General features: G+C 61.3%; 1 protein-coding gene across 1 annotated transcript in view; it reads right to left on the bottom strand.

Annotated features, from left to right (window-relative positions):
* The window catches only part of LOC120390975 (intercellular adhesion molecule 1-like), a 57,730-nt gene extending 40,208 nt beyond the window's left edge, over window positions 1–17,522 (bottom strand). The window contains exons 1-3 of the mRNA XM_039514116.1: window positions 17,293–17,522; window positions 15,208–15,480; window positions 14,367–14,684 (exon numbers count right to left, since the gene is read on the bottom strand). Of these exons, the coding sequence (XP_039370050.1) occupies window positions 14,367–14,684; window positions 15,208–15,480; window positions 17,293–17,353 (652 nt within the window). The 5' untranslated portion in view covers window positions 17,354–17,522. The remainder of the gene's footprint in view (window positions 1–14,366; window positions 14,685–15,207; window positions 15,481–17,292) is intronic.
* Window positions 17,523–23,373: the final 5,851 nt, after the last annotated feature.

Here is a 23,373-nt window from a genome sequence, read left to right on the forward strand (position 1 = left end):
TTAAACTTTAATTAACTCCACAGGCTAGATGGAAAGAATGGAATGTGTGGCAACTAGTTATCAGTACCAGGAGGCAATTATACAGCCTGCTTGCACCTGGCTAAAGGGAGTGAAACAGAATGACCGGTCAAGAAAAGTTACTAACGAGATAATATGTTTTTTGCCAAGTATGATCTAACCTGCCTAGAGTAATTGCTGCTTCATAATGTATTTGCTGTATGGGAACTGAAAAGGAGGGAGAAGGGGGGGGGAGGGGGGAGCTGGGCATTGGGGGTAATAGACATGCTTAGCTAAGATCATGTATAAAGACAGAGAGCTGCTTGTCTGGAGTGTGCTTGATCTGAGGTGTGTGCCTCCAAGCATCCTGCGCTTTGAGATCTCAAATAAACCTTTTTTGCTTCTCCACCCTGGTGTGTCTAATTGGAGCAAGGCACTCCGGGCAACGAATCACTGTTGCTGTAGCCTCAGGCCTTTTTGTGCCGGCAACAGGATTAACCCGCTGGCTTGCATAGATCTAGCTTTTCTTAGCATTCAGGTATTTGGTTTAGTGTAACAGGTTTATAGATTTATAGAAACGTGAGTTCGGCTGTAATGCAAGAGCCCTACAGGCCAGATCCTGTATGTTGAGCTCAGGCAAAGTTAGCAGCCGTGTCTGGGGCCTTTCACCCAGAGAGACAGATAACGGTAGAATTGCACGGGGGGGGGGGGGCAAGTCTGTACCCTCAGACTGAACCGGTGCCCCACCAGGCAAGAACCGAAATAACCGGGAGAACAAAAATAGTGTGTGTGTGTGTGTGTGTGTGTGTGTGTGTGTGTGTGCGATCTACTGTCATTAATCTGTCTGTACATGTCATCAATGCGCACAGACAGACCAGCCGATGGCGTACGAGACCCTAACACTGTTGTGGGTGAGAACTGAAGGTTGGGCCCAGGGGGAGGGGCCGGGCACCTGGCCCCTATACAAAGGGCCTGGCTAGAGGGGGCCTGGGCTGGTTTCCCCAGCAGATTCTCAGTTCCAAGGGGACTGGGCGAAGCTGCTTTCCCACAGCGTTTGCTCTGAGTTCTGTGTGGTGGGTTTTCCTTTGCACTGTAAGTCAGTTAAGTAAACTCGAAGTTCACTCTTAGCTCCAGCTTCTTCTAAGCTCTGCCCCCTCCCTCAAGAACCCCCGCGGCGAGGCTGGGCCTGTGTCTCTCACCACCGGGTTACCAAGGAAGGGTGTGAGTGTCACCCAAAGCTTTGCAGCACATAACACCGCAACACCATCGTATCTTCTGAATAGCAGCAACACAAGCGTAACTTTGTAACTCTGGTTATTTTACCATTTCATTACTACTTCAGTTCTCTTAATAGAACGTCTTTACGGCTCTATTTGTCTCAGTGGGAGCTTCCTGTCATCCCCCCGAGGGCCCTTTGTAAATTCTGTGGAGCCTGATTCGGGCCAAGAACCGTATTATCTTCTATTGAAACAGACTGGTGAGCCTGAAACCCACACGATCCAAATTCATATGATTAACCTCCTAAATCAGGCAACAGACCAGCAAGCCAGGCAGGAAACTCCAGGTGTGTCTGACAGGGGATTCCAGGCCTCTTCAGACCCCTGAGACTCTCACCTGAGGCATAAGTACAGAGTTAGAGCAAGATTCTGTGTCTTGCTCACTCACTCTTAAGAGCACAGGAACCTGATTTCCGGTGACTGCTTCCTGTTTACGTGGTTGGACTTAACGTTTTAGCTCAGAGGTTTTGAATTTAATCTTGCAAGATAAAGAGTAACCGTGTTGTTATTTAAAGTGATACGCGCGTTTAAGGGGCTTTGCTGAAGGCTGAGTTAGAACAAATGCTACGCGTAAGATATTAGCAGTAGCATTGGGCCTGATGACCCACGCTAGCAGTGGCGGGGGCGTTGATCAATCTATGTATTAATTGCCGCCAAGAGGCCGCAGTAACTCAGAACTTGTACAGTTCGAGCTACCTTATTTCAGTCCCCTCAGCTCTCCCAGGCTGCACGTCTGAGCTGCATGCCTCAGTTTCCCCCAGCTTTTTGGCAGGCCCCGACGGGAAAAGAGACCTCTCGATCAGCTACGAGCCATCGAGGGAAGAGAGGGGAATGCGCCCCCTCCCCTCTATCGTTTACTTGGGACTAATTGAACTAAGTGTAAAAACCGGTTTGGGGGGGGGGGGTGTTTCCTGTGGTTTCTGTGAAGGGAGCCTGCAGTTTTCAGAGTAAAGAACAGCAGCGTGTTCATTATACAGGCAGGTCAACAGGGACGTTTTAGAATTGAACTGAGTTCTGTGTTATTGTTAAGGTGAGTGGAGCAAGCGCAAGAGCAGAGTTTGTTGGAGTTACCCGCAGTCTGAGTTTAGAAAACTTTGCCAGAAAAGACATTCAGGAACATGGAGAAGGTTTAAACAGCTGAGGAATAGTGAGATGATCTCTGAGCATTGTAACCCGGGGGGGTTTGTGAGTGAGGTGTTTGATGTAGAAACAGAGCAGAAAAAAAAGGCTAAACTGGTAACGGAAATAGCTCTTGAATGTCTGCTTGTGGCTTATAGTTCGCTGGGAAAGTAACTGAATAAAAAATTAGTTACTCAGAAAAGCCCAGCAAACTTTGGCTGAGGGAGGAAAGTTATTCAGGATTTAACAAATCAGCTCCATGCAGTGTCAGGGAGCGGTCAGCGCTTTTCCAAAACAAGCAGGAGTTAGAGAAAACATTAGAAGAGTCTAGGTACCAGGTACAGGCAGCAGGAGAAGAAGCACGTTGTTGGCAAGAGCGAGTGGCTGCCAGATTAAAATCACTGGATGGTATAAATCAGACCGAGGTCGGCTGTTGGAAAGAATCAAAGAGTTGGAAACAACGGGAGAAGCGTTAGAGGAGGACAAGGAATCGGATCCCATCCCTACTGGCATGGTGGAACTGACGGAGAGAGAGAAACCTGCAGGCCAATTACTAGAAGGAGGGCGAGAGAGTTCGCTCAGGCTGATACGGTACCTTTAGGAGCGGAGCTGGAGATCGAGTCTCAGGAGCCAACGGGAGTCAGGAGAGGAAGTTGGTGGTGCAGAAGCTACTAGCAGTCTGCAGATAGGAAAAGGAAGTCCCAGGGTGGCATCACAAGAGGTGAAGTTAAGTAGAGGAGGCCACTAGCGATGTAAAGGATGAGATGAGCAGAGCAAAGGGGGAGGAGATCTCCTCTCCTCTTAGTGTCCGCCCCAATAGAGAAGAGGCAGTGCCTTTAGAGACTGCGATTGTTCAGGGACTAGGAGAGGCGGTGTCACAAGTGTCACGAGTAGCTAGTGCCTGTGCTGTAGTGATCTCTAGGTTACAACAGAGAGAGATACAACAACCAGGGATGCCATTCCTGCTCCTCCACCCAATGTTACATTGGCACCAGATAGATCAGGAGACCCAGCCCCTTTGAGTGGACACTTATTGGCATTTGGGCGATCATCAAGGTTGCCTACATCCCTAGGATTTCATGGACTCTCTACACCCCCTTGGTATATGCTGGTCGCCTGGTGTACTGGTAGAACACCCTGCTACACCAGATCTTAACGGACTGAGAGAGGTCCTGCATCAGTGTGGAGATGCCTTGAGTGTAGGACTTACAGGGTTTATGGAAAGTTACCCTGCTCATCCAGGATTATTTCCAGAGGAAAGTTCTGATCACTCTGAAGAGGAAAATGTGGATTTGGGTAGGAGAAGTCAAAACATAGAAATTATAGATTCCAGCCCAGATCCCGATCCGGAGAGAAGATCCTCAGATTCTAATTCTGATTGCCCTGTAGCAGTTGTTACAGATATTAAGACCCTAGATCTGGTAGCTAAGCAAGTAGGGATGATGGAGGATTAAATCGGTTGCAATGCATGCACAACGTCTACAAGAAACAGCAGAAGTGTTTGGCTTACCAAGAAAGATTGGGTTAAAATCTTACGACTCACAGTGAATCGAGCATTAGGGAGAACTTTGCCACCTGCGTTTAGGGTAGGAGAGAGATCTTTTAAAGACACAGTAGCCCTGTTGGAACATAATCAGCATCTGGGGCAAGCTGGAGTGACCATCTTGTCTAATCTAAAGCAGAGACCTAATGAGTCCCGCCATCAATTTCACCTGTGGTTAAGGGCAGCATGGCACAGTCACATGAAAAAGGAAACAGATGAGCCACTGTACGTTAGCTTGTTGGTCAATAACTCTCTTCCCCATTTGCAGCAAGGGTTACCATGCGTATAACTGATGGCACGACTTTGAAGGAGGCATTAGCCTTACTGGCCAAGGTGTATTCTCAGGGAGGCCCTAAAATAGGAGCCTGTGTTGCAATACTTCAGGAACCACGAGCTGATCGCACCGTGAGGACTGGGGGACCCCCAGGGTTACCTTCCCTAGGTACCACCCTTGGCAAAATGCCCCTCCCCCACGTAATAATCCTGGCCCTTCGAGTGGGCGTGCCCCACCACAGGGTTATGTGGTTGGACCCCCGGGAGCGTGTTCCTTTCTTTTCAGATGCCGCCCAGAACAATTCACGCCTGCAGAGACCCAAGTCACGGCCTCCCCACAGAGATGAGGACTCCATTGTAATGATGTAGCAGATGCTTGAGGCTGGAACTCCAAGCCGATGCTGGAAGGCCAAGACCCAGCACCCTTGAGCCGGCCGGTGGCCTCCGTTGACCCATTTCCTTCTCTCCGGTAACAGCCTCTCCTCTGCCAGAGCTGGCTGCGTCCGAAGAGCTAGAAGGAGAACCCGTCGATTATTTGTTTGCATACGCTACAGATACTCGGCCTGACGCCAACCGGCCCCGAGCGTAGTCATAGCCCCGTTAGGCAGGGATGCAAGCAGGAGACCCACAGTCTCTGCAGTGGTAGGGGGCCGCCCCAGAATTTTATTATAGATAGTGGGGCAGCAATTAGCATTGTCCACGGCAAGGATCCGAGATCCTCTTCTCTGTCATCAGGTTGTACAAAAACGCTTTCAGTTTTTGCAAGCGATCAGGTTGTTACCACACTTTCTAAACCCGCTGAAGTACAGAGAGGTCACCTAGGAAAGGTTCAGACCTTTGCGTTGATGAAATTAGCAGAGTCAAGGAGTTGCCTATTGGGAACTGATTTCCTGTACAAACAGGGAGATGTTCTTGATTTGGTTAACCCAGGGGTCTCAATTTACCTCAGGGCCAGTGCCAGGCCTCAAATCCTCCCAGCAGGCCAATAACATCGCTGAAGATGGTGGTCACGCCACCTCCTGGCCTGTTTACCACCCTTTTCCCTCGCAACCTTGGCCTCACGCCAGCGACTAGTGACGCTGCCTCCCTGGCTGACTCTGCCCGGCGACTAGTGATGGTAGCCCTGCCCTCTCCCCCAGCCAATGGGAGCAGCGGAGGGGGACTCCTGCAGCAGACAGCCGGCAGCGTGGCTGCACGGGTCTCTCCTCCACGGCTCCGCCAGCACGGAGCCGAGCTGCCCGAGGTGAATGCCCAGGGAGGGTCCCAGGAGCAGCGGGATGGAGCGACATTGGGGGGAGGAGCATGTGACTCGGTCCTGCCCACTCCCCTCCCGGCCCCACCTTTGGCCGGCAGCCACGAGGGCCGGATGAAAGAACTTTTTAAGAAGTTTCCATGGGCCGCGGTGGGGAGGTTCTAGGGTGACCAGAGAGCAAGTGTGAAAAATCGGGATGGGGGTGGGGGGTAATAGGAGCCTATATAAGAAAAAGACCCAAAAATCGGGACGGTCCCTTTAAAATCATGACAACTGGTCACCCTAGGAGGTTGTTCTTTTCTTTACAGCACCCCGTGATCGCCTTCTCAGGGCGGATTGCATCAGAGCCACCTGGCTCCAGGCTCCTTTCTCCCTGCACTTCCTCTCCGCCCAGTCCCCCACACACGCCCTTGTTCACTCTCCCTGATCGCGGGGTGGAATATTGCAAAGCTTTGAGCTTATACACGTGGTAGCCGAAAAGGTTACAAAGCTTGCAGAAGTTACAAGCTGTAAAAGGCTCTGCTAACAACGACTAACCGTTACAAAGGCTGCAAACGGTTACAGAACGTAATGATCCCACTAGCACTGACTGAAAAGTTACAAAGCTTCACAATCGCACTCTACTGGACTGAGTGGAGGCTCTACACACCCTGAAGACAACAGGCACCCAAGCTGTTCCCCCGATTCCCACTCTTGAAAACCTCACCATTAGCCAGTCCAACCCAGCCTAGCAGCATTTAACTATCCAACGAACACCCAGCTTTCGTGTCTGCACCCCCCCACCAGGGTTACAGTTAACGTCATTACTGGCTCCTAAGAAGAACCACCTCATACAAACTACTAACGATATGGACAAAGCCAAACACGCTCTTACCCAGTTAATGAATGAGGGGCATGAGCCTGCAATGACTCCTGGGAAAAAAATTGGCTTAAAAGGATGGGTTATTAGCCAAGGAAGTGCAATTAATTTCCATGTTTTAGGTTGCCTGCAGCAGAAGGTCATCCAGTCCCACCCCCGGCTCAAAGCAGGCCTACTCCCCAGATTTTTGCCCCAGATCCCTAAATGGCTCCTCAATGATTGAACTCACAACCCTGTGCTTAGCAGGTCAATATGCAACCCCCTGACCTATCTAACCAGGCCAAGCAGTGCCCTACCTGGGCACCAGATGTTAAGGCTAATGAATATGTATAGATGGTGCCCACTCCAGAAACGAGCCAGGGTACAGAATACCAGCTTTATAATCACCTTCCTCCACCCAACCAAGGGAAACTGGCATTAAAACTGTCCCCACAGATATGTAACCCCCTGCATCTGTACCTATGTGACGGGGTTCATTGTTGCAAACCACCCCGTCAAAGGGGGGACACGTAGCCTATAGGATTAACCCGCTGGCTTGCCTAGATCTAGCTTTTCTTAGCGTTCAGGTATTTGGTTTAGTGTAACAGGTTTATAGATTTATAGAAACGTGAGTTCGGCTGTAATGCAAGAGCCCTGATCTCGGCTGGGGTCTGGGCAGCGCCCGGCGCGACGGGGCCCTGATCTCGGCTGGGGTCTGGGCAGCGCCCGGCCCGACGGGGCCCTGATCTCGGCTGGGGTCTGGGCAGCGCCCGGCGCGACGGGGCCCTGATCTCGGCTGGGGTCTGGGCGGCGCCCGGCCCGACGGGGCCCTGATCTCGGCTGGGGTCTGGGTGGCGCCCGGCCCGACGGGGCCCTGATCTCAGCTGGGGTCTGGGCGGCGCCCGGCCCGACGGGGCCCTGATCTCGGCTGTGGGCTCTGTGTAATGTGACCTGCTACGGGTCACTCTTGCGTGGGTGCCAGGACCACTGTTCTGAGCAGCTCCGGCCACCCGCCCCAGTAACCGCACGGGAGCTGGTGGGTCACACTGACAATATTTCCATCCTTTATTTGCACCAGCAGGCACGTTACAGCCTCCCTCTCATTAGCCGGCCTGCGCTGGGTTCTCCGTGATTCTAGCTCCTGGCTCAACCCAGGTAGACAATCTCCCCACTCGGCAACGCTCCCTTCTCTCCAGGCCTCTGCGCGGCTTGTGATCCGTCGTGCGGCAGCTGCCAGGCGCCCGGGGCTCCAGGGCGTCACTGGGCCGGGTCTCTGCCTTGCAGCGTGTGCCGTTACTTACCCCAGTGCCAAATGGGCATTAGCTGGCGGGACGCCGGCGGGGCTGGGCCAGGCTCTGAGCTGCTCCTTCCTCCAGCTGCCGGCGGGTGAGGCTGACTCACGCTCAGGGCTGTCAGCGTGGGGGGAGGGAGGGAATTTCCCCCAGCTCAGTGTGGCGGGAGCCCTGGGGGCTTTTCCACCCTCCTCTGCAGCGTGGGGCCTGGATCACCCCAGCACAGGGCCCCTGATCAGTTCCCTGCATGGCAGAGCCTCCAGGGCTGGTCGCTCCTGTTCTCTGCCCCGGGCCTGACCTGCTGGGCTCAGCACAGGGGTGACGTGCTGAAAGGCTGGACTGTCCCAGGGGCTCAGCCCCCGTCCGTGGGGGAGGGGGGTTCCCCAGAGCCAGCCCCCAGCGAGGCGCCCCGAGAACAGCTGGTTTGGCCAGAGAGCGTCTTCGTGCCCCCCCAACGCGCCGGGCTCTGCTGGCAATCCCGGCCCCGAGACGCTCTGCAAACGCCACCGGCCCTTTAACTCTGACGGCTCCGGGGCCAGCTGCTCCCCAGCCCGACAACAACAAACGAGCCGCGGGGGCGGAAAAGTCCCGCAGGGGAATTTACCAACGTTTGCCTGTAACATGGGAACAGTTCCCTTCGCCCCCCGCCAGAGTCTCTCCCTTCCAGTTATTAACGTCATTGACCTCCTGCCCCCTCCCGCCCCGGCCCGAGGAGCACAGACCCTGCTCCCTGCCACGCCGCGCCCAGCTCAGCCCCACAGGAGAGGGAGACCTGGTGTCCCTGAGTCTGCGCCGAGGCCGGGGATACAGGGGGGGAGGGGGGACGTAGGGTCTTGCGATTCAGCTGATCCAAGTAACGGTCTCCCCGGCCCGTCTCAGTGCACAGACCCGGCGATCCCAAAGCCCGTCTGGTTAGTGTCGAACCGTTTTCACAGTGATCCCGTGGGTCCCTTCGCACGCGCCCCGGGCGGCCACGGCCCCAGCTGGGGCAGGGCTCGTGTGCGGCTCGGAGGCACCTTCCCCATCGCTAGGAGAAGTGGTTAGAGGCAGCCGTTATCGCCGTTCCCCTCCCGGCACAACTGTTCCGACTTAGTGTTTCCTGCTGCGCCTGGGGGCTCCCAGCCACCTGCTTCCCCAGCGGGGCAGAGCTCAGCTGCAGCCAGACGTCCCTCCGGCCAAGGACATGGGAGATTCCAGCCCTGGACGTCCTGGGGTGTCTGCCCCGCTCCGGGCGCCTCCCTCCCTCTCCGGAGAGCAGCTGGGGTGTGCAAGGGAGGGCCCCGGGCTGCCAGCGCAGAGGCCATGAACCGCCAGGCTCCTGGCACTGCCCAGCATCCCAAGGCTTAACGGGGCCGCCCCGTGGGCGAAGGGTAAAGCAGCAGCGAGGAGCCCCAGGGCTCCGGGTCCTGCACTCCAGGCCTAGACGCTGTGCTCCACAGCAGGTGTGTTCTGGGCGGCCCCATTCAGGCTCATCTGCTCGGCCGGCTTGGCCTGCTTGGCCTGCTGCTGTCGGAGCCGGTACTTGCGGATTCTCTTGGAGCGATAGTACATGTAGCCCCACGCGGCTAGTCCGGCCCCAGCAGCAGCCGCAGCGACCAGCCCCAGGACCAACGGCAGGATGTCGAAGTCTGTGAAAGAAGGAGCGAGGCTGAGCAGGACTAAGAGCTGGTTCAGCCTCGTGGGGTGGGCAGTGGGCTGGGACTCAGGACACCTGGGATCTACCCCCCTCAGCCACTGGCTTTGGGCAAGTACCTCACCCGCTCAGTGCCTCAGTTTCCCCTGCCACTCTCTGCCTTTTAGATGGTGAGATCTCTGGGCAGGGACTGTCATGCTGTGTCTGTGCAGCGCCCGGCCCGACGGGGCCCTGATCTCAGCCGGGGTCTGGGCAGCGCCCGGGCCCTGAGCTCGTCTGGGCAGCGCCCAGCGGGCCCAGAGCTCGGCCGGGTCTGGGCAGCGCCCGGGCCCTGAGCTCGGCCGGGTCTGGGCAGCGCCCGGCCCGACGGGCCCTGAGCTCGGCCGGGGTCTGGGCAGCGCCCCGCCCGACTGGCCCTGATCTCGGCCGGGTCTGGGCAGCGCCCGGCCGACGGGGCCCTGATCTCGGCCGGGTCTGGGCAGCGCCCGGCCCGACGGGCCCTGATGTCGGCCGGGGTCTGGGCAGCGCCCGGCCCGACGGGCCCTGATCTCGGCCGGGTCTGGGCAGCCCCGGCGCGACGGGGCCCTGATCTCAGCCGGGGTCTGGGCAGCGCCGGCCGACGGGCCCTGATCTCGGCCGGGGTCTGGGCAGCGCCCGGCCCGGCGGGCCCTGAGCTCGGCCGGGTCTGGGCAGCGCCCGGCCGACGGGCCCTGATCTCGGCCGGGTCTGGGCAGCGCCCGGCCCGACGGGGCCTGATCTCAGCCAGGGTCTGGGCAGCGCCCGGCCCGACGGGGCCCTGATCTCGGCCGGGGTCTGGGCAGCGCCCGGCCCGACGGGGCCCTGATCTTGGCCGGGGTCTGGGCAGCGCCCGGCCCGACGGGGCCCTGAGCTCGGCCGGGGTCTGGGCAGCGCCCGGCCTGACGGGGCCCGGAGCTCGGTTGCTGTTCTGTCATATTACACATAATTAGGAGGAGGAGGAGTTGGGACAGAGATGAACCTGAGAACCGCCAGGCTGCAGGACGCTGGACCCATCCCCGCTCGCTCCGGGGTGGGAGTGATGCCAGGACGCACCCCCTGAGCCTGGGGGCGGGGGTTGTGCCCTGGCGAAGCCCGCAGAGCACAAGCCCCACCGATGGACCGGCCAGACGGGATCACTGGGGTCTGCCAGTCTGACCCCCTGCAGGACGCCAGAGCAGAGAATGGCAGCCCGGATCCCCGTACTGAGCCCCACGGCTTGGGGGTGGGTGTTTGGGCTCCTAAACCCCATGGAAAGTCAATGGGGTTTTACCTGAGACCCATTCACTTTTGCTCCTAAATCCCCTTGGAGCTCTGGAATCCCCCCTTCCGGGTCGCCTGCTGGAGGCTCCACCAAAGGCCACTTACACTCCACCTGGACGGTCACATCCCGGCTGGCCCAGCCGTACGCGTTGGATGCGTTGCAGTGGTAGGTCCCGGCGTCCTCTCTGCTGACCTGCCGCTGCACCCCGATGCTGACGGACACCCCGTCCCTCGTGCACTCCACGGCTGGCGCTGGGTTCCCCCGGGCCAGGCAGGAGAAGCTTTGCTCCGTCCCCTCCTTCCAGATCCACTCCCTGGGGCAGCCGGAGTCGTCCATCCTGGGCCCGTCTGGAAGCGAGAGGGGGCGGTTGGTTACGCTGCCCAGTGCCAGGTAGCCCCATCTCCTGCCCTCCCCCCAGGCTGCTGCCAAGGACGGCGGCTCTCCCCTGCCACAGGAGCCTCCTCGCTGGGCTCTCCCCACCGCCCTGCCTGGCGCCAGCAGCCCTGCTCTGGGGCAGCACAGGGGGCCCTGCGGGCAAGGCAACAGCCTGGACTGGGGAGCTCTGGGGTCAGGCTCTGACTCTGCCATGGCCGCCCGGAGTGACCCTGGGTCTGAGCCAATGGGGCCCTGATCTGGCTCGGGGTCTGGGCAGCGCCCGGCGCGACGGGGCCCTGACACCCTAATGCTAAGAACCGATTGGACCCAGTGCATTTCTCTGGCCTCTGCTGCACAGGAATGGCCGCCCCAGGTCACAGGCACAAGGAAAGTCACTGTCCCAGCCGAGTGCGTCTGAAGAAAAGCTTGTGGGAGTGGAGCGGGAGGATGGGCTGGGAGCCCTGGGTTCGAGTCCTTGGCTGAGGCTCTGGGGGGCTCAGCGGACATGTGAAAAGGGGTCGTTGCTTCCTGAGTGCAGGGGGTGAGCGCAGAGCGTGGCCGGTGGTGACGGGGCCGGAGCAGCACCGACGACAGAGCCGCGGCCCCTCTACTCACAGAGGACAGTGAGCCTGGCGGACGTGCGTTTCACGGCGGGGATGCCTGAGCCAGGCCTTGCTTCACACGTGAACTCCCTCCCGTCGTCTTCCTCGCTGGCCATCAGCTGGAGCTGCACACGGGGCTGGGCGGGGGTGCTGGAGACCAGGACTCCCTTGGCGTCGCTGAGCTGGAGCAGGACGCCCTGGGGGTCGGCCTCAGGGGAACGGCACGTAACGGTCACGCTGCTGTTAACGACGGGTCGGGACTCAGTCACCTCCAGGACAGGCTCGGGGAGACCTGCAAGGGACCAGGACAGAGCTGCTGCTTGGCCCGGGCTGCTGATCCCCCTCCCAGGGGCCGCACGCTGGCTCCCCGGCAGGACACTTCACTCGAGAGCGGACGGGTGAGATGGTCGAAGCCAGCCGGGGGCTGGACACACCTGGGCCGTTCGTTAACCCCCAGACCCGAGCGGAGTTAGGCCCAGATCCCATGGGAGTCAGGTGCCCCGTTCCTCCACACATGGACTGGTACCTAAATCCCCATGGCTCCCCCCCGCCCCACCTCTGCCCTCCAGCTCCGGCCGGGGAGGGCTCCGTTCTCTGGCAGCGCCCGCTCCTCATGCCCTGCGTCAGGGTAGGAACCTGCCTCTCCCCAGCGGGGCAGGCCGGGCCGGGGGCAGACTGACCCCGGTCTGCGCATGGCTGGGGGGCTCGGTGGCCTCGCCCGCTCCCTTCCAGCCCAGCGCGGCTCTGACTCTCTGGAGCCGCTGGCAGGAATTCCCTGGCCTGGGCTACGCAGCCGCTCGGCCACGCTGGCAGAGGTTTGTTGGGAGCGCCTGTGTGGAAGGGGAGCCAGGTCAGAGCCCCCCAGAGGGGCTGTCGGGGGACGAGTCCCAGGCCAGGCTAGGACTGGGCGTGGGAGCAGGGAGGGGATCTGGTGCGGGGGGACCCGTGGGAAATCGGGCCGGGGGGGCTGAGTTCTGCTCTGGGCTTGGGGCGAGTTTCAGCCTGAAAACTCCGCTGGAAAGTCCAGGGGCAGGAACCGGCGTGAACTGAACCCAGCCCCCGCGGGAGCTGAACCCACAGAGATCTGCCCAGCCCCCGCGCCAGCCCGGCCCACAGTGCAGACGTCACCCACCGAGCCCCTCGAGACGCCGAAATCTGGGCAGGCCCCGCTCTGGGCGCGGCCGGGAGCCCCCAGACACTCACTGTAAACGAGAACGCTCTGCCCTGCGGATCTGGACACGGGCCCCACGGTCACGGTGCAGTTCAGCTGGTGCTGTCCCGGGGACGGGGACCAAACCTCGCCCTCGGCGGCGGCCATGTCGCCCGACGTGGTGACGGTGAGGTTCAGGCTCTCTCCCCCGAAGGACAGGGTGAACCGGGCCTCTCCCGCGGCGGGGAACACCCCGGCCACCCTACAGTGGACGGGCTCCCTGGTGCCCATCTCGATATAGCGGGAGGTTTGGAGCTGGGGCTCTGGGAGATCTGCAGCGGGCGAGAACAACCATCGCGGGGCATGAGGGAAACGTCAGCAGAGGGAACCGCCTGGGCCCCAGCGAGGAAATCCAGCGACGCGGCGACAACGGGGGCTGAGATGCAGTTTGCTCCCGATCGAACTACCAACCTGGTTATCCAGCCCCGTGCGGTCCCCGCCCCCAGTCCTCTCCCCATCTCGTGTCTCCATCCCCCCACTGTCCCCTCCAGCTGTGTCCATCCCCTGCCCAGACTCACCCCTCTACCGTCCTGTCCCTCCCCAGACTGCCCCCCCACACCTCTCCCTCCATCCCCCCCCCGCCCCCAGCTGATGGGCCCATTCCACACCCTGCTCGCCCCACACCCCCGCAGCAGCCCCGAGAGCGCTCTGCCCTCCTCTGCTCCGGCCAGGCCAGGCCCAGCCCCGAAGGGGACGAGGCACCTGGAGGGGAAGGAACCGTCACCCCGAAGGGGAAGCAGGAGCCTGACGCCGCACGAGGCCGAGCCCCACAGCGACTGCGTGTTGCGGGGGTGAGACAACCCACCCCCTAGGGACCCTCCCTCTCACGGGTGGGCGGGCCCCCCCCCCCCGGGCTCAGACAGTACCCCCGGCCCCCACCCCCAGCACTGGGCAATGTAGGGCATGGGAGATGGGGGGCATCCCTTTACATAGCTGTGACCCTCCACGGGTGCTCACTCTGTTCTGCGGGTCAGACGCCAGCCCCAGCTGGGCCTGGGGGGGCTGGGGGGGACTCGCAAACAGGGTGCGTGGGACTCACACTGCAGTTGTGTAAAGAGCAGGAGACGCATCAGTCTGCGTTAGGGGAGCTCCCAAAGGGGACATCTCGGCCACCTGGGAGAACAGATCTCAGCCCCCAACCTGGGACCGGCATCGACAGGCCCAGGACAGCAGGGAATCCATCCTGGCCACAGAGCGTTTGGGGCCCGTTTTGGGGGGTGAATGTCAGCAGGGGGTGCAGGGAGCTGGGCAGTCAGGCAAAGCCCCTGTGTCCCCTGAACCGCCAGCACCCGGAGTGGTGTGTCTGGCACCCAAAGTGAGTCTCTGGTGCATGGAGGAGCAGTGGGCATGGCACATGGAGCGTGTCTCTGGTGCCCAGAGCAGTGTCTCTGGTGCACGGAGGAGCAGTGGGCATGGCACATGGAGTGTGTCTCTGGTGCATGGAACGGTGTCTCTGGTGCATGGAGGAGCAGTGGGCATGGCACATGGAGCGTGTCTCTGGTGCATGGAACGGTGTCTCTGGTGCACGGAGGAGCAGTGGGCATGGCACATGGAGCGTGTCTCTGGTGCATGGAACGGTGTCTCTGGTGCATGGAGGAGCAGTGGGCATGGCACATGGAGTGTGTCTCTGGTGCCCAGAGTGGTGTGTCTGGCACATGGAGCGTGTGGGAACTCACCATAACCCTTGAGTTCCACCGCGGAGGAGCTGTTTTCGAAGTGGGGCCCGTGCGGCGTCAGGTCCAGGGCTGCGTGGCAGGTGATCTCCTGCCCGTGGTCCCGTTGCTGAGGGGTGATCTCGTGGGTCACTGTGACGTTGCCGGGTCCGGTCCCGGTGTGGTTCTGGAAGGTCTCCGTGTGCAGGGTCCGTCCCCCCTGGCGGAGGGTCACGGTGAGGTGCGTGACAGGAGCCACGTTCAGAACCCAGCACGTCAGGTTATAGGCCCGGCCCAGCTCCATCTCGGGGAGCGACTCCAGCACCACCCGCTCCGGCGGCCCTGGAGCCAGAGGAGGAAGCACCCGAAGGTGGGTTAATCGGATCCCGTCACCGGGGTGCTGCTGAAAGGCGCCGCTGGGGGAAGAGCCTGGAAGGTGCATCCCCGCGCCCCAGGCCGGCTGAGCCCTGCCCCGGAGGGGCCCCTGCTGGCGGCGAGAGCCAGGCTCAGACTCGCTGACCGGCCGGCAGGGCTCTACGTGGGGCAGGGGGTTGGGATGTGGATTCCTGCCCTGCCAGGAGCCGGACTGAGCCCCCCCAACTCCTCCCACCCAACGGCTGCCAGAGGGGAACTACCCGCAGGTGCTGCCTGGCTTCATGGAGCGGAGCCGGTGTCCCCAGCGGGGAAAGGCCTGTTCCCTGCCCCACCCCCCGAGCCAGCCAGTCCCCTGCCTGGGGCCGGAGCCCAGCTCTGTACCCTACTGTCCTCCAGCGACTGTCCCCTTCCTCCAGCGCTGCACCGCACCAGTGTCAGTGGCACAGAAGCCGCCCCAGGCCCACGGCAGCTGGGAGCCGGCGGCACTTACGGTAAGAGGAGATGTTTGCAGCCACCACACTCGTAACTCCACTGCAGGTGAAGTAGCACTGAGGGGCCGACACCCACTCCGTGATACCGCCGAGGAAAAAGGCCGCCCACCCGGGTCCACCTTTACTATCGGTTTTGGTGAGCGAGGTCTCCAGGCCGCCCCTGGCGCCAGGATCCTGGCACGTGTGGCTGCAGTTTATCCAGACGGACCCTCCATGCTCCACCATGGCAGCTTCCGGCGAAACGCTCACCTCAAACGAGCCATGCGCGGCCCCTGAAACGGCAAACACCCCTGTCACGCTGCGCCCCTGGGACACACTCCCGGCAAAGCAGCGTGCGAGACACACAGCCCACGTGGGTGAGCTCAGGCCCTGGAGACCCCTTTCCCTGGCGGGGACGGCTCCTGGCCAAGGCACAGGGCGTTTTGGCTGGACGGGGCCGGGTGGTCTGCGCTGCGGCCCGAGGGGGGCTGGACCTCGCTGCTGCTCTTTGCCAGGCGCTGGGCGAGCGATGGCTCTGGAAAGTCCCGGGTTCGGTTCGCTCCCGGCCCCAGGCGCAGTGGAAAGGGGCTCCGGCCCTCCAGAGAACCAGGTGGTGAGAACCAGGCGCCTTTCCCAGGGCAGGAGGAGCTCGGCCGGGGCTGGTTCTGCAGGGACCCAGGAGAATATCCCCACCCAGCTCCCCGCAGCCCTTCGCCGCCGGCGCCCAAGGGTCTCTCTCTCGGTTACCGCGAAGGTGGCTGAACACTGCACACCCCCAGGCGCCCCCTCATCTCCGCACTCGGCCCTCGGCTGCAGTGGGGTCCGAGCGAGGCCCACGGCTCTGCACCCGTCTGCCGAGTCCTGGGACTGAGTCGTTTGGGAGTGGGGGATTCCCGGCCTCGTCCCCGGCCAGCCACGCCCGCTGGGTACAGGAATTCCAGCCCTCGCTTGCCCCAGCCAAACACTCATCCCCAGGGGGGAGCCTGGTGTCCCCTTTCACCGGCTCCCCCAGCCCCAGGGTCGGCTCCTCAGCTAGCGGGAACCAGCCCAGCTCCCTCGGCTCGGTGGAGCGAGGCTGATTAGCACCAGCCGGGCACAAAGCCCATGAGATGAAACTGGCAATGACAGAATAAACCGTGGGCCGAGTGTGTCCCTGTTGTCAGCCCCCTGCAGAACTGGCCCGGCCCAGGGGCTGGGTTTAATACTCCACAGGCCGGACTCTGGGGCTCGCTCTAGCGAAAACAAACTCTGGAGGCCAGGGGAGCTTTGCGGAGTTTGGCATCAGAATTAACAATCCTAAATTATTCATGTCCCGCTCCAGCCCCCGGAGACCTGCCCCGTCCGTGCCCCGGGCAGCGGGCAATGGCCTGCAGCGTGGGCCAGGAGAAGGAAAAGCAGTTTCTCTCTCTGCAGCGCGCGGTCACTCCCCTCCGCCGGATCCACGCAGAACCTGGCCCCAGCTACCCCCCAGACATTTAGGGGCGGATCCCCCCCCCCCACCATGCAGTTTGACCCTGGTGCAAAGTGAGCGTGAAACACTCCTCGAGCCAATGGGGGCAGCGCTTCCCTCGCCTTGGGAGGCAGGCCCCCTTCATCAGCCTCACGCACGGGGCAGATTCCAATCTCAGCTCCCGGCGTCGATCCGGAGTCACTCCGGAGGAGGGGAGGGGGCATAGTCACAGCAGGGTGCATGAGAGTGGAAACTGACTTGTGGGTCTGGAGACTTTTACACACACACACACTATGCACTAGGGACACAGAGACCCCCCCCCACACACACACACTGTAGACGCACTGGGGACTCACACACCGTGTATAACATTGGGGAGTGTCACACACACACACGCACGCACCCCTCTTCTGCTCCACGATCCACTCAGCCAAACCCGTGGTGCCAGGGTGCGGCCGGCAGCGGCGGGCAGGGCTGCGGGCGAGGGGCCGGCCGGGCCGGGGGCTGCGGGACAGGGGCCGGCCGGGCCGGGGGCTGCGGGCGAGGGGCCGGCCGGGCCGGGGGCTGCGGGACAGGGGCCGGCCGGGCCGGGGGGCTGCGGGACAGGGGCCGGCCGGGCCGGGGGCTGCGGGCGAGGGGCTCGGTCGCCGCTTACCTGCCAGAGCTGCCAGCGCGCCCCAGGCCAGGAGCGGGAGCGGGAGCAGAGGCTGCGCCATGGCGCTGCAGGGAACCCCCGGGGCTCCGGGGCCGGACCCCTCGCTGGGCAGCAGCCGGGCTCGGCTCGGCTCGTCCCGCGGGGAGGCAGGCGCTGAATGAGCGGCCCGGGCGCTGCTCTATGTTCAGAGGAGGATCCCGCTGGGTTCCCGGAAGCCGCGCCCCCCCGGGCTGCTCCGGAGCGGGGAATTTCCAGCCCGGCTTTCGCAGAGGGACTTTTGATGGTCTCAGGCTTTCCAAGACGTGGTTCCCCGGGGAAAGGCACCCGCCCCCCGCCCCCGGCCCGGCGCCCTCGGGGGGCTTGGGACGAGCCCCGGCTATTGGTTATGTGGCAACAGGGACAGCACAGGGGCTTTCCCGCCCCGCACTGCCGGGATCCCCCCCGTCCCGCACCAGGGGCCTCCTTGGCTATAGGGCCGGGGGGTACCGCCCCCCCAGCCCTTGGGTCTCTCCCCCTCCCCCCATCGCTGACACAACGCTCCTCACCCCCGCAGGGTCTGAAACGGCCCCTGCACTGGCTCGGGGGGGGGGGGGGTCACACCCCGCAGCAGGGGCCGGAGCCTCCTACGATCTAGGGAGCCCAGCTTGAGACAGCGCAAAGGGCTCCAGCTGCCAGAGGCCCAGTGCTCGGCGCTGGCTGGGAACCCTTCAAAGTGTCCGGCTGCGCACCCACAATCAACAGCTGCTTTTGCAAAGTGTCTGCCTGCGCAGCTGGGGTGCTCGGGACTGAGACAGAGGGAGAGAGAGATGGATCATGGGGTGTAGGTAGATAGAGAGAGAGGGGGGTGGGCAGACAGACAAACAGACAGACAGTCAGGTAGACAGAGACAGACAGGCAGACAGGTGGGCGGACAGACAGTCGGGCGGACAGGCAGACAGACAGACGGGCAGACAGTCAGGTGGACAGAGACAGACAGGCAGACAGGCGGGCGGACAGACAGGCGGGCGGACAGGTGGACAGAGACAGACAGGCAGACAGGCGGGCGGACAGGCAGACAGACAGACAGGCAGACAGGCGGGCGGACAGGCAGACAGACAGACAGGCAGACAGGCGGGCGGACAGGCAGACAGACAGACAGGTGGACAGGCGGGCGGACAGGCAGGCGGGCGGACAGGCAGACAGACAGACAGGTGGACAGGTGGGCGGACAGGCAGACAGACAGACAGGTGGACAGGCGGGCGGACAGACAGGCGGGCGGACAGGTGGACAGAGACAGACAGGCAGACAGGTGGGCGGACAGACAGGCGGGCGGACAGTCAGGTGGACAGAGACAGACAGGCCGACAGGCAGGCGGACAGGCAGACAGGTGGACAGAGACAGACAGGCAGGCGGACAGGCAGACAGACAGACAGGTGGACAGGCGGGCGGACAGACAGGCGGGCGGACAGGTGGACAGAGACAGACAGGCAGACAGGTGGGCGGACAGACAGGCGGGCGGACAGTCAGGTGGACAGAGACAGACAGGCCGACAGGCAGGCGGACAGGCAGACAGGTGGACAGAGACAGACAGGCAGGCGGACAGGCAGACAGACAGACAGGTGGACAGGCGGGCGGACAGACAGGCGGGCGGACAGGTGGACAGAGACAGACAGGTGGACAGGCGGGCAGACAGGCAGACAGACAGACAGGCGGACAGGCGGGCGGACAGACGCTACAGAGAGCAAGACACTGTGGTCGCTGTTGTTTATTTCTTAGAACAGCAGCCAGAGGCCCCGTCAGAACTAGGGCCCATTCCGGATGCTGCATGAACCAAAATAAAATAAATCCTGCCGCGCATGCACGTGTAAAACACCTGACACGCATCTAACCCCCCACCTGGGTCACCTTTAACCCACCCCCCTTTGCAGCCTGTTTGCATTCCCACGGCTGCTACATCCCGCGCCCTGAGAGCCGTGGTGGCGGCGCCTCGTTTCATCCTTGTGGTTTAGGGGTTGAGCAAGGGACGAGCGAGGATTTACAGCGTAAATAACGACGCTTGTCAAACTCTGCGGCCGAAGGCGGGGGGACCATTTGGCCTTGTGGTCAGGGTGCTGGGCTGGGACTTGGGGGAGGTGGGGTCAATTTGCAGCTCCACCACTGACTCCCCGTGTGACCTTGGGCACGTCCCTGAGTCGCTCTGTGCCTCAGTTTCCCCATCTGGAAAACAGGGTAATAAAACAAACACGTCCATGCTGCCTAGTGGGCAGAGCACTGTGCCGAGGCTCAGGTTCTGCTGTCCCGTCAGCAGGGTGTGCACGTGTGTGGCAGCCCCGTGGCTGGCTTAGAACAGCCCTGTCTCCCTTTGCGACGCTGGGATGCCAAAGGGCCGGGCTGCGTGACTGTCTGAGTGCACACGACACCACAACACCCTCCCGCCGGACACCCCGGGGGCAAGAGCGGTGCTGTGACATACACGGGCAGCCTGCTCGGGCTCTGGGGCGCCAAGCATTGCTGGAGCCAGCAGAGCCTTTCACGAAAGGAAACACCGTGGGATCTGTTTGCTGTTAAGGTACCCGGCCCAGATCAGGGCCCCGACGCTGCCCTGAGCCCGGCCCAGATCGGGGCCCCGACGCTGCCCTGAGCCCGGCCCAGATCGGGGCCCCGGTGCTGCCCTGAGCCCGGCCCGGATCGGGGCCCCAACGCTGCCCTGAGCCCGGCCCAGATCGGGGCCCCGACGCTGCCCTGAGCCCGGCCCGGATCGGGGCCCCGGCAGGCCAGGCGCTGCCCTGAGCCCGACCCCGATCGGGGCCCCGGTGCTGCCTAGCCAGAGACAGCCCCTGCCCCAACAGCTCACGCTTGGAGACAAGGGACGGTTCATTATCCCCAGTCACAGGTGGGGAGCTCAGCCTGGAGGGATGCAGGGATTTGCCCAAGGTCGCACAGGGCGTCTGTGGCAGAGCTGGGAATCAAACCCAGGGCTCCAGAGTCCCAGCGCAGAGCCTGACTCCCCCACTCCCCAGCACCATGTGCCACCAGCACAACCCGCCTACGCCAGGGGCCGGGAGCAAGGCAGGTGCTGCCCCCCCCCAAGCCCGGGGCAGTCTCAGGGGCCCCTTCCCCTCATTTGAAAGCCCCACTCCTCCCCCAAAGTGCCCGTCACACTCCTGGGGCCTAGTGGAGCTGACCTGTGTGGCACAGGAGTGCAGGGCCCGGGCGGGGCGGGGACACTCCGCAGATCTTTGGACCTGTGTATCTGCCAGGCATTTCTTCCATTTATGGAGAAGTGTCAGAGCCTTGCCTGGGGACGCCAGGCCGAGGCGTTAGCACCGGGGGTTTCACTTCCTTGTTCCCGGCTGAGCTCATCAGCCTCATTCCCACACAGACGGAACAAGCCCCCGGCCCCTGGGGAGTTCTCCAAAACGCTGCACCTAAACACCAGGGCTCAGGATCACACTTAAAACCAAGCCCCCGCCCCCAACGAGGTTCTGCTAAATAGCTAAACTCCCCTGTTGCCATTTTGGGGCTTGTCTTTGCTTCCTGTTGGGCAGCAGGGCTGGAGCTGAGCAGCTGCTGCGTTCCACCCCAGAGGTGGCTGCATTCCTGTTCGGGGCAGACTTTCCGGACTGCGCCGTGCCCAGTTAGGCACCTAACTAGAAGAGCTGCTCAGGAGCGCGCACTGGCTGCTGGAGTCTTGCGGCGCTCTGGTCACTAGGCTCGGACCGAGGCTGCTGGGTCTGAAAATCTGGCTGCTTATTTAGGCGGCTAAATGGCAACGGAGTTTCGGAAAGTTTGGCCTAGTCTGGGGGTGCTGCTGAGCCTTTGGGAATCTGCTTTGAAATCTGGCCATTCACACGCCAAATTCGCCTCTGCTCCACCAATGCAAATCCGCGGCGACTCCGCGGGTGACAGTGAGTTACTCCGGATTTGCAGCGGTGCAGCCAAGGCAGGACTCGGCCTGCCCGGTGCTCTGGGATCCTGCAGGTTGAAAGCTGCAGGCGGACTCGAGGGGTTATTGCTGTTCTATATCCTGGGCTGCTCAGACCCTACAGAGGCTTGCGCCAGCTGCCTAGGGTGAGGGCTGCCCAACGGTTCCGAACTGACACCAGCTTGGCATGAACATTACGATTAACTAGGCAAAGCAGGTGTAACGATGCTGCCTTCGGCGGGACACCTCTGAGAGTGTCAATTCAGGACAAATTGCCGAGAGCCGGGCAGTCTCAGCCCCAGGCTGGGGTCCTTTGCACACCACGGCACCAAACCAGCCAGCCAGAGGGGACTTGGGTCTCCCCCCCTGGCGAACCACACGTCACACAAGCAATTCCCCCAGACACTCATTATGGGGACGAATGGTTATGAAAACCAAGGCCCCAGAAAAAGGAAAAAGGTTCTTCCGATCCCAAAGTGACAAGCCCCAGACCCAGGTCAATGTACAAATCAGATCTTACCCACAAATCACACTGGTGCCAATTCCTTAGAATCTAAAATCTACAGGTTTATTCATAAAAGGGAAAAGATCGAGCTGAGAGCTAGAACTGGTTAAATGGAATCAGTGACATCCCGTAAGGGCAAAGTCCTTGGTTCAGGCTTGTAGCAGGGATGGAGTAAACGGCAGGTTCAAATCAAGTCTCTGGAACATCCCCCGCTGGGATGGGTCAGTCAGGACTTTGTTCAGAGCTTCAGTTTGTAGCAGGTCCCTCCAGAGGTCAGAAGCAGGACTGAAGACAAAATGGAGGGGTTTCTAGGGCCTTTTATACTCTCTGCCTGTGGAAGGGCCCCTCCACTCTTACTGTGGAAAATCACAGCAGCAAGATGGAGTCTGGAGTCACATGGGCAGGTCACATGTCCCTGCATGACTCAGTTTGCAGGCCGACGCCATCGTGTCCATGTTAGTCTGAACGTTCCCAGGAAAGCTCAGAGGTGGGTTGGCGTCTCCCGAAGTTCATTGTCCATTAAGTGTTTCTTGACCGGGCACTTCCTGCGAACAGCCCCGTCTGGAGACGCCGACCGGACGCTTCACTGGGGCCACTTAGCATCAAAGCACATTGAGCTCCAAGTACAGAGCCAACAGTCCTAACTTCAACTGCACAAATCACACACACACACCCGCCCACACACCCCCACACCCACACACAGACACCCACCCGCCCACACACACAGACACCCACACCCACCCGCACACACACACAGACACCCACCCACCCACACACACAGACACCCACCCGCACACCCCCCCCAGACAGCGTTATCGTAACCTCTCCATAGACACCTCACACAGCAACTGTTGTACGACACTTGCTGCAAGTATAGACCAGCGGTTGCAGTTTCTGTCAATAATGTCGCAGCAGGTCATTAGGTTCATTATTATTTGTGCTGTAGCAGTGCCACAATGGCGACCAGGGCCCCTGTGTGCCAGGTGCTGCCCTGACACAGAGACAGAGGGAGAGACAGGCACAGAGTAGCAGGGCTGGAAGGGCCCTCGGGAGGTATCTAGTTCCACCCCCTGCTCAAAGCAGGCCCAAGCCCCAGACCCCTAAGCAGCCCCCTCAAGGATTGAACTCCCCACCCTGGGTTTAGCAGGCCAATGCTCAAAGCACTGAGCTCCCCCTCCCCTAGGCACAGCGAGGGGACAGAACCTGCCCCAGGCCAGTGGCAGAGCTGGGACGAGCCCCCAGCTCCCCTGAGTCTCACTCCCGCCCCCTCTCCACTGTGCCAGCCGCAGTCCCGCTGGAGCCCGCAGCTTCGCGCTGCTCCCTTTGCCCGGAGGCGACGCTGCACCTTGGGTGACGCCGCAGCACCCCGTGCCCTTCCGGAGCCATGGCGGCCCTGCCTCCGCTGCAGCATCAGCGCCAGAGGGAGGCCTGGTGTTGTGGGAAATTCTCATGTGCTCAGGGTTATTTTGGGGCTGGTTTGTGGTTTAACTGTCTCTGATGTCAGCGTCACATGGAGGCTGCGCTCGGCTCCCCCCGCCCCGCCCTGGCATAGCAGAGAGTTGTGTCAGGTTTTATCAATGGCCGAGGCGGGGTGGGGAGCTGTGTGAACGGGGAGGCAGGAAAGTCCAGGGCTTCTGCTTTGGCCAACACCGAGAAACAGACGCAAGCCTGT

Source organism: Mauremys reevesii, linkage group 25 (assembly GCF_016161935.1).
Source record: "Mauremys reevesii isolate NIE-2019 linkage group 25, ASM1616193v1, whole genome shotgun sequence".
Lineage (NCBI taxonomy): Eukaryota > Metazoa > Chordata > Testudines > Geoemydidae > Mauremys > Mauremys reevesii.